A 10,705-nucleotide genomic window follows, 5' to 3' on the forward strand; every position below is an offset into this window, starting at 1 on the left:
TTAGCTTAAAAAATATTGTTGTCCTCCTCTGAATCTGCAGCTTTGTAAATGAAGCCCATGAGGAAATTGCTCCTTTTCAATTACTAATTTTTCAACGAAAAAAAGTTTAACACAATTCTGCGTTTCAATACATCCAAATAATAGCTCAACGTTGACAATTAGAATGTATCAATGCAGTTGCATAATACTTGAAACGCTGTCATGCAAACAGTTCTTTTACACAACGCTTGATCATTTTACTTATCGCATCACTTATGCATCTCATATAAACTGTGATATCAAGCGGAATGTCAACGCTTTTAACACATATTGCATTCCTCAGACATCAAAACCACCAGAATCTCAAGAGCTTAATACCTTTAACTTCATGAAAATAGCTATCGACTAAGACTTAAGCAGCTTGTAATGTTCTAATGCTAATCAGCGCAATAAAATTTAGCATGTTGTAGTAATTAATGAATTGCTAATAAAAAATTGATTATCTTGTGAGGTACACATCATCACTTTTAAATTAATTAAGTTATACCATTTTTACACAAAAAACAAATTTCATTCAACTTTTTAGTTTTTAAATTATTTTATTTATAATATATAACATGTAATATGAATATAAGCTTTTAATTCACTGCAAAAATAAGCTCAGCAGTTTTGAATAAGTCAAGTTGAAGAATATACTTCAAAGCAATATAGAAGAGAAAATAAGTGCTTTTTGAAGCTGGAAAATGAAAAAATAATGCTTAAAACTTTAAAACTGAAATCCTAAAAATTACTATAGAAAAATGTGAAATACACGTGAATTGATGCACTGTTTTGAAAAATTATTCATTAATTGCCTTCGTAACTAATTACGCTATTTCCATCAAAGATCCATGTTTCAATTCAATATTTCTAAAATGCGCTACAACTCTTTTTTACATCCTTTTCATCATGCTAATTTTCTTCAAATATATTTTGTGTGGTTTAAACAAGCAGTTTTTTTAAAGTGTCAAACACTGTGATTAAATTAAAGAACATTATATACAGCTCTTGTAAGTTTTTATAATTTAAGAACATTTAATGAAATAAAACCTTTATTTAAATGGAAAGTCACAACTTCATAACAAATTTGCGCTGTTCATTTGTTGCATAAGCTTTAAATATAATTTCTGAAATTGTTTATCATATGCCGCAATAGTTAACTTCTTAATTCACTTTCAGAATACACAAAATTGTTGAAATAATATTTTGGAAAATGAAACTGGGATTCGGTTTTATTACAAACAGCAATGTCAAAAGAGAATGTAAAATATTTAAAACTATGAAAATAAACCAAAACTACATTTCCAACTACAGTACATCAAAATTACGTTTGCATAAAGTAAATAAAATACAACTAAATAAATAAACTAAGCAACCGACTGCTCAAGTTAGCAAGAAATCAAGTCTGGATTATAATTTAATAGAAAACATTTAATTGGACTTTACTGACTCAAATTCTATAATGAAATAGACATTGTATCATATATCAGTGACATTAAACTTAAAAACTGACTGCTAGAATTTTTGAAAGATTTTAAAATCAAAACCCGTTCATTTTTAACAGAATATTTTTTATAAAAGAATGTTAAAATTGTTTTATCGTCTTGTTTAATTTTGATTATAAGAAAAGACTCACCAACTAAAATTAATTTATAGAATTACTAATGTTTCAAATAGTAAAGAACTCACATTTTAATTGCTTCCCAGCACAATAACCAAAATTTATTAGTATACACTGTACAGTATCAGTAATATCAGTAAAGGGCAAGTGAGAACATTTTAAAAATATTAAGAAAAAAAATTTTTTAATTTTCATAAAAATTCTTCATCTAATAATCAACAGAGCAACAACATATGAGAAGTAAGATGAAAATGGAATGCAAGTTATTGCTGGATTGTGAGAGTTCATGAAAACATACACTGCGTATTGTTTTACTGAATGCTGCAACTATGACAAAAATAGAAATATTCTTCTACAAATTTCTTTACTGCATTATTAAGCTGAAAATTTATATCTGTGAACTACGAGCTCAAATTTCACAATTCTAAAATCTCAGAAGGGGAACTATTTTAATGCAGATGACAATCATTTAAATAAAACATTTCAATGTTAAATATTATTTATTTGTTAGAATTTAAATTTTTATTAAAAAGACTAAATTTTTTTAAACAAATTTCATTTTTATCTTTTGAAACAAAATTAGCAGAAAAATGTTATTTAAATGAATCCAATGTTCTGTTTCATATAGTAGGATAAAAATAGTACTTCTTTCTTTAATTAATTCTATTCATGTTGATTTTTTGATAAATTTTACAATTCATATCATAAATTAAATCCCATTCAAATAAATAAAGCAACGCCGATATTGAGCGAGTTATTACATAACTATTTCTTTAAAAATTGCATTACAAATATTATAAACTACAAATCATCATATGTAATAAAGGTAAAACATCATTCTGATGCAAACAGTTTTCTTTAAAACACCTTTGAAGAAGTTGGTATTTTTGTTTGAAAAGCATTAGCATAATTATAGAAATATAAATATTTCAATAATTAAAAAAATGCTCTATTGCTATTCTTATTTGAATTTTTGCCATTTATGCTGCTCCATCCCAAAAAACGTTCATAAAATTAAAATCAATGTTTGCATTAATATTCTCACAAAGCCACTATTATAATTTGAAATTTCATTGAGAACAGGCAAAAAGCTTAATAGAAATGCAAAATCAAACTTTCACTAATTAGTTGCTTATGTGAGATTTTTAGTGAAATTTTAAATAAAGAACTATAAAGTGAGTTTTACAGTGCAGATAGAGCATTTGGTATGGCATCTGATTTGTTGAAGAAAGTTGAAACCAATGTAATTTGTACTTTTATTTTCTTCACTTAATTATTTCAACAAAGCTCAAAATTATTCTCAAGTTAAATAACAACTTTCTTACTGCAAAATTTTTTGTAAAGGAAAATTGACTTGAAAGTTTCAGTTTTAATTCAAGCAAATCCCCGTTGAGCATTATTGTGATTCCACTTTGAATGCAGACAAATTAATGTCTCTATATGAACTTTGTAAATTTGATTCGGTGAAAATGAAAATTGTATCTGATCATCATTCCATCAACACAAATAGTTGTTTTATGCTTTATTAAAAAATAACTTGAAATAAAACTTCAGTCCCATAACTTATTCTAACTAAATAAACTACCATGTAGCTATATGTATTGAACGGTGAATTTGAAAGGGTAAAATCAGTTGCCTCTCAAAGCATGCTCATCAAGCATGCGTCGTATAAAGCTTTTCTAATTAAAACTAACTTTCAGTTATTTTAGCATCTAATAAATTCATTTCATAAAAAGAAAGGAAAACAAAAATATTAAGCATAAATCATAACCGTTTTATAATTTTTAATTTCACAAAAGCAAATAGGAGAAATGTTGAAAGCATTTTTCATGACTGTTGCTAAATTTCACATATAATCAAAAATTATAATTGCATTTTAATAATTAATGATATCAGTGTTCCTTTCTTTAGTATAACAAATGCTTAATATAAGAGAACTTGATGTAACTTTTCAAATAATATAATAATGTAATTGTGTATTACTTGTAAATGATTAGCTGTCATGTCAAGCATTTTGTCAATATTTAAATTAAGTGCATATTAATTCAGATTATCAAATTTAGATGAAATTTATATTGAATTTTAACCTAACAGCAATGTTCAAAGCAGTTTTTTACACAGTGTGAAATTCATAATTTCAATTTTATTTATGAAATAAATTTATTTCAGGCAGTTGATTTATACTTTTGCAAAAATGTCTCAAAAAATGCATAACTTAAAAAGACATTTATACTGAAAATATTGAAATCAAAGAACATTTTTAATCAGACAAGTAAAAAGCTTCTGAAATTTTTTAAACATAAATACATCAATTCAAATACAATAAATATAATGCAACTGATGGGATGAACTTTAATTAGGGATGAAGTTGGACGCAATTTTTTAAACAAAACTGAATATGCATATACATATATGTTAATAAAGTATAAACGGTTCCTGATTATGCTAAAAATAGTGAAACCATTTTTTTCACTTATTTTCAATCACCAAGTGATAATTGACAATTGTATGTTCGCTTTTGAATAAATAGAAATGTTTATGGTAAGCACTGAACCTAGATCAAAGCGGAACACCGTTGAAGGAAATGATTTATCATGAAAAGAAGTTTATAATTATTTGCTAGACAGGATGAGACAAAGCAAATTATTCATCATTACTTGCTGACTTCACTTTCATCGAATACTCATCAGAATGAATAAAGTTCTTAAAGAGCATCTGAACTTCAAATGCAATTAGCATAAACGCACAAAGTATCGATGCGTTAATACGTATAAATACATATGTGTATGTATATGTATATGTATATGCATAAACTTTTAACCTCACTAGTAAACTTTGATTATCACAGAGTAGATGAATGGCAGTATTTCACATTGTTTGCCAAAACAATGCAATATTTTCCAAAGGTTTATAAAATTAAAGCAATTTTCCGCCGCAAAAGCAAAACGAACAAATGTCAGCAAGAGAGGAACGGGGAGAAGAGAGAGAGAGATAATTTAAGGTAGCCTGAGGAGAAAAATCAGTGTATCCGGTTGCAAATTAGAAATGCACACAACGAGCAATTCAATTACTGGTCGTATTGGTATTGGAAAATTTTGAAAAATTGCTAAAACTGAAAGTTCACAATATGCTGATTGACGACTTGAATGCACATTTGAACAAATCAGCCTGGAATGCAATAATTTTTAAAACGGCGCTCGTTAATGACGCTGAATGGATCCCCGCTTGCCGCAGTGGAACAAGCAAAAAGCGGATCGATGGTGTGACCAACAAATTTCAACTCAACACAAGCCTAGCCGGATATTTTGCAAACATATGCAATAGAGCTGTTCAATAAAAAGAAGAAAAAAAAAGAGAAAGAACTCTCTGACGTTCTTTTTCCCACTCAGTGGAGTTGTTAAAAATAAAAAAAAAATGTTTCAAACTGCTTCCAATGCTTAATGCTGAATTTTGAATAATAATCTTCTTCGTGTGCAGTATAATATATTTTTTTCAAAGTGGAACTTTTTCACATCTATTTTATTGTCAAATATGATTATTTATTTTTCATAGCAGAGTTAGTTGTGATGAACAGTGGACAGTCAATCAAATGCAATGGTTCTCATTGGGTGTAAAACTATCGATGAAATATTTCCAATTTTTCAATTTAGGAACTGTGCGTAATAATATGCACATGTTGCTGGATTCGCGTTTTTCTTTCAAATTACCGACTCCAATAAGCAGGCATACAATTATTACCAAAAATGTAAAAATTTGACGTCAAAAATAAAACATACAACATAACGATCAATTCTTATTACTGATTAAAAAAGAAATCCTACTGCAACTACATCGACTACGATATTTTTGAATTGAAATAATCAAAAATTCATTTTATTAAAAATGAAATGAAAATACAAAATAAATGAATATATAGATAGACGTTCATTTTTGATGTCAGATGTTCTGATCAATTAAGCAAAATGATTATTCTGATTTCAGAATCGATAGTGCATCACTACTGTGCAGCATCACTGTGAAGGACAATGACGTCAACAGTCACGACATAACCAATTCTCAAGAAAATTGCCTCTTTATCAAAACTGATGTATAATTATTGCTTGGATATTGTTTTCTCTTTATAGGCTGTCAGTGTGCTGACATCTGAAATGGAACGACAAAGCTAACTTGCGACTGACTTTGAAAAATAAAATCATTTTGAACTCTCTCATTTTATCTCATAAATGTCATGGCATGCTCAAAGATCAGTTCACATTATTATTAACTATATTGAGAAAGAAGATGTCAAAATCAACTTGTTAAGCCAATGCATACATGCGCACAAGCACATACCTGTTTACCGATATGTCAACAGTTGTTTTTGCAAAAAAAGCAAACTAATAAATTATCAAAGTTGCATAAAGTAAATTACTGCATCTGCACGGAAGGACAACGTTGAGAATTGGCAAGCATCTGTCCGTTGACGCGTTCAGCGTTGAACCGAAAAAGTTAAATTTGAATCAAAATCTTCACTCGAACCATTGCAATTACAACACTTTTCATCACTGCCAATTGAGATTGGACTGTGAAATTTTAAAATGGAATGTTTGTTTAAATCGACTTTTAAAAATTAATAAAATAATAAAGCAAACAAAAAAAATTCCATTCAATTTCGAACAGAGAAATTGTTTTTTGTTGTTGCTGAAGCGAACAAACCGATTGCCTGCCGTAGACGTAGTGTCTGGGCTAACTAATCTGCATGCAAGTAAGTAGGAAGGATTAGCGCCCAGAAGTTGGAGCAAGTCGAATTAAGGGTGCGTCGCGAGCAGGTCAGCCGAGCTTTCAATATCAATCATCGCAACCAGGATGACTGATGCTTCAACTGTTGCTGCTACTTCAGCTAGCTGCTAACTAATTTGGGTAGCTGAGGTGGATGAAGCAAGCAGGTCGATAGCTTCACACAACAACAAATGAAAAAACAGTTTTTTGTTCTCCGCACTGTTACATATTTTTCATTCACTTTCTGAATTTTAATTTCTTTGCCAATGCTATTTTTTGTGCACCTGTTGTATATTTTTTCTGTTGATTTTTGATTTATGTTGCTGCTTTTTTAAATCTGCGACCAACCAAAAATAAAGTTACAAACATACATGTCGGGTCAATCGATATCAGTGGTCATTTTCTCTCTCTCTCTATCTATCACAATAACACAGTCGAATAGGTTGGTCATTACGATGACAAATGAACGAAAGCCGTTTTTAATTAGAAGTGACAAAAACATTAAAAGCTGCTTCCGCCTTCCACATCGATGGCGGTTTTCACCGCATTCAGTCAGTTAAGCCACTGCATAATATGCTTGATTCCGCAAGCTTGGAATTAGCTTTTTGATTCTTCAATATCTGTCGGCTCGTCGCTTGGATTTAAACAAGATGATCAAGCACTATTCGTTCCATCAGCAGAGCGGCACAAAGAATAAAAATAGAAATAAAAAAAACAAAAATAAAGAACAAGAATATGGTAGACCGTTATGAGATTAGGGGTTGTCAAGTGGAAAACTTAAGCAGCTAAGCTGAACGCACGCCTCTTTCCAACTTAACACATCCAAACCCCAGTTCCAACATATGCACTTGTTGAATATGATTGTCTGATTTTCACTGCACATTCATGAATAAATAAATATATATACATGTTAAATTTTATTGAATTCTATACTTTTACACAATATAATTTAACAATCTTGCATAAAGTCAAATTGGAAAGAAAAAAAGAAAATGATGAAAATAAACAATTTTATTCTAGTATAACAAGCAAGCATTGTGTATTTTAAAAGTCAATTTTTCGATTCTTTGTTATTTTTTGACAATTCAATTATTTACGTTTGTATACATTTTTACTTCATTGAAAATTGTCCCTAACTTCGCTGTGCTCAGTGAAAAAAAGAATGCAAATTTATTCTGTGTGAAAAATCTTTTATCAAACTACCGAAAGATTTGTTAATTAAAATTTCCTCATTCACCCATTGAACAACTGAAAGTGAAAGCAATTTGTTTTTCTATTTCTTCTTTTTTATCAAAAATTGATTCGTCAAAAAACGTTGAAAATTCCAACCTGATGAATTCGTATTCAATGCTCATTAATCAGCCGAACTTCACAGAACTGTGCGCATTTACACTGATTAGCAGATGCACTGCACATGAATTCGAATCAAATATTCACAACTTCTCGCACCATACAACTTAATACTACTACTGCTAATAATAACCATAATAATTTATTATTATTATTCATCTGTCCTTTCTTGATAAATAAAAATGACCTTTTGTATTTATGATAAGTTTGAAAAATAAAAAACAGATTCGCAATTTACAAAAATTGTTGCACAACTGATGTTCAGGTTAATATGAAAAAACAGCATGATCACACTTTTAGATGAATTGCACACAAAAACCGAAATGATTCAACTAATTTGGCTCTGTCAAATGTACAATGAAGGTGAATTTTATTTTCATCCGTAAAGCTTTGCACGATGAAATAGGAAAAAAAACCAAAATTCAAAGCATTGCTTCAAATCATTGCAAGCAAAAAATCCAACCTCTCCACTGTAAGATCAAGAATCAGTTTCAAACAGTTCAAAGGGAAGAAAAAAGCCTCCTTCCCGAACAATCAACTCAATCGTTTATCAGTCAGTTGGATGAGCGGATGGATGCTGATGCAGATGTTTGAAACAGAAAAAGCCAACAAGCTAAGTTGAGGTGATATTTTTTTTGCATCGTGATGCTTTCCTCTTCTAAAAGAGAGAGAGAGAACAATTCAGCAAAGCTGCTCACGTGGAACCGTGTTGAACAGGGAAAGAGTGAGAAAACAGCTTAATAGTCAATTCATGCTATTTTTGCCGTTGCTTGTGACAATGATAAGACATGCTTCAATGTCAGAGTTATTTTATTTCAACGTACGTTCCTTTGAAAAAACCCCTCAAAACTCAAAAACCTAGAAAACTTCATTCTTCAGAAGCTTTTTTGTGTTAGCTTTTGTTTTTTTTTATTTGTCATTCACAGTTTGGTTCAAATTAAAAGAATTAACCAACACAGGCTGCTTGTTGTCCGTGAGAAGACGAACTGAAATCAGTTTCAAGACAAGCAACTTTATCAGCACTGATTTCAATTACGCAACAGTTGAGCTGATGAAAAAAGTTCGAACAACGGAACAAGAAACAATTATGAAATTCGATTATTGAAAAGTGAAAAAAGTCAAAATTCATCTCTTCCACCTCGTGCTTTCACCGAATAAAGCGTGCTTTTTTGAAAAAGAGGCAATTTTGCAAATTTAAAAATTGCAATTCATTTCGATTGATTTGGTGGACAAAATGGTTCCCAGCCAACGACACCGACCCACGTGCAATTTGTGAAATGTTTTTTGCAAAGCGAATAATAATGGCGCGCGTTCACGTCGTTCGGCATGTGCGTTTGATGTTCCAAGAAGCATTTCACAATTACTGACAACAAGCACCATTAAACCAGCCGGCCGTTGTGAGCTTTGGCTGTTGTTGTGACAAAGTGAAAAGTCGCTTTAAATATTTTTCCCATCGACTTGTTCCAATCGAACAACAGTATGAAGGTAAAATATAACGCAAATGTGGCTGGCCATTAGACTTTGAACGGTAAAGCTGCTTGAAATTGACGAGAATGTCAAAGAATGCTTGTTTGAAAGTCAAGCAAATTTGCCGCCAACGGCCCTGCAGCTTATAATCAGAAGTGTGAAAAACTGATCAATACAGATCCATCCGAAGAATGAGAAGTTCTAGTACATCAGGTCGACTGAAATCAACATTTATTTATTTATTTAATTATTTTTGTTTCATGCTTGATTTTTGTAATTTCCCAAAATCAGTGTAGAAAAATTGTACCTTTCGTTTGCTACGAAAGAACTGCTGCATTATTAATCGATGTACATTAGTCGCATCGGTTACGTGGAACAGAAGTTAAGCATTTGTAAAAAAAAAACAAGAAAAATTGAAAACAATCAAAATTTTTCAATAATTCCATTACTGATATCAGTTTCATTGTATGTATAGATGTGAAGATAAATTCTTGTTTTTTCCCCTTTAAAAAATACAAATTAAATAAATCGTCTTCAATTCGTTTCCTAGGTAGTCAGAGTGCACTGATTGCACAAATGCGCGTTTAGCTCTTCCACTACTGGCCTAGACTTATCATCTGTGAGAATAATAAAATCAATTTCAACTTACACCTACTTACATTTCACATAGTTAAGGGCAGATTTCCAAGCTCAAATTTTACACCATTTCACAACTGCACAACAGCATACAAGCATCAAAAAATTATACAATTTTTGTTTATACACATCTCTATATTCTATATTCAATCCTTAAGTTATTGTTTGATTCAATTAAACAACTGGATTGTAATAACAACAATCAAAATAAATATTCATATATATATATATATATATATACATATGCATGCATTAATAATTAAAAAAAGAAAAACATATTAAATACATTCGTACCTAGACTGATCCGACTGCGTTTTCTTGGTTTTTCCAAGCTAGTTGAAAGTTGTTCACTCCTAGCAGTTGAAGACAAACGTCTCAGTGCGTTCAAAGAAACTGATGGAAACCAGCCGCCGAAACTGTTCACATCACTGCCGGGTAGACGAAGACTCATCGCACGTTGACGACCACCATCTTCTGCCAAACTGTCAAAAGTTAACGCCATTTAAATTTCAATGTTTTCTCTTCTTCGACAACCAAAACAAAGACTATAAATAAATAAAGATGCATCGTCTTTATTTTTCTCTTCTGCCGTCTTTTCAATTATTTAATTATACAGATATACATATATACGGCTGGAAATCGGGAAAATGGATATCACCACCAATGTATAGGCATATTTATACGTGTGTGCTTATATTTATTTATACATGCAGGCACAACGTGGGCGAAAAGCAGCGTTCACAGACAAAAAGTAGACAACTGTTTTAAACAAGAAGCATAGCCGACTGCGATGTCGAACCAATCATTGGTCAAAGTCGATGCTTCATGGCCACAACAGCGCCGCCTCTTTCTCGT

The 10,705-nt window shown here is 30.8% G+C and overlaps 1 protein-coding gene across 1 annotated transcript; it reads right to left on the reverse strand.

The window, feature by feature from the left end:
* Positions 1-9,760: 9,760 nt before the first annotated feature.
* On the reverse strand, positions 9,761-10,352 carry Tsp_01843 (putative shikimate kinase). The gene is made up of 2 exons (XM_003377605.1): positions 10,145-10,352; positions 9,761-9,831 (listed from the first exon to the last, which is right to left on the reverse strand). The coding sequence occupies exons 1-2, from the start codon at positions 10,350-10,352 to the stop codon at positions 9,761-9,763; spliced, it is 279 nt and encodes a 92-aa protein (XP_003377653.1).
* Positions 10,353-10,705: the final 353 nt, after the last annotated feature.

This window comes from Trichinella spiralis (assembly GCF_000181795.1).
Source record: "Trichinella spiralis strain ISS 195 chromosome Unknown Scfld4, whole genome shotgun sequence".
In the NCBI taxonomy this organism is placed as follows: domain Eukaryota; kingdom Metazoa; phylum Nematoda; class Enoplea; order Trichinellida; family Trichinellidae; genus Trichinella; species Trichinella spiralis.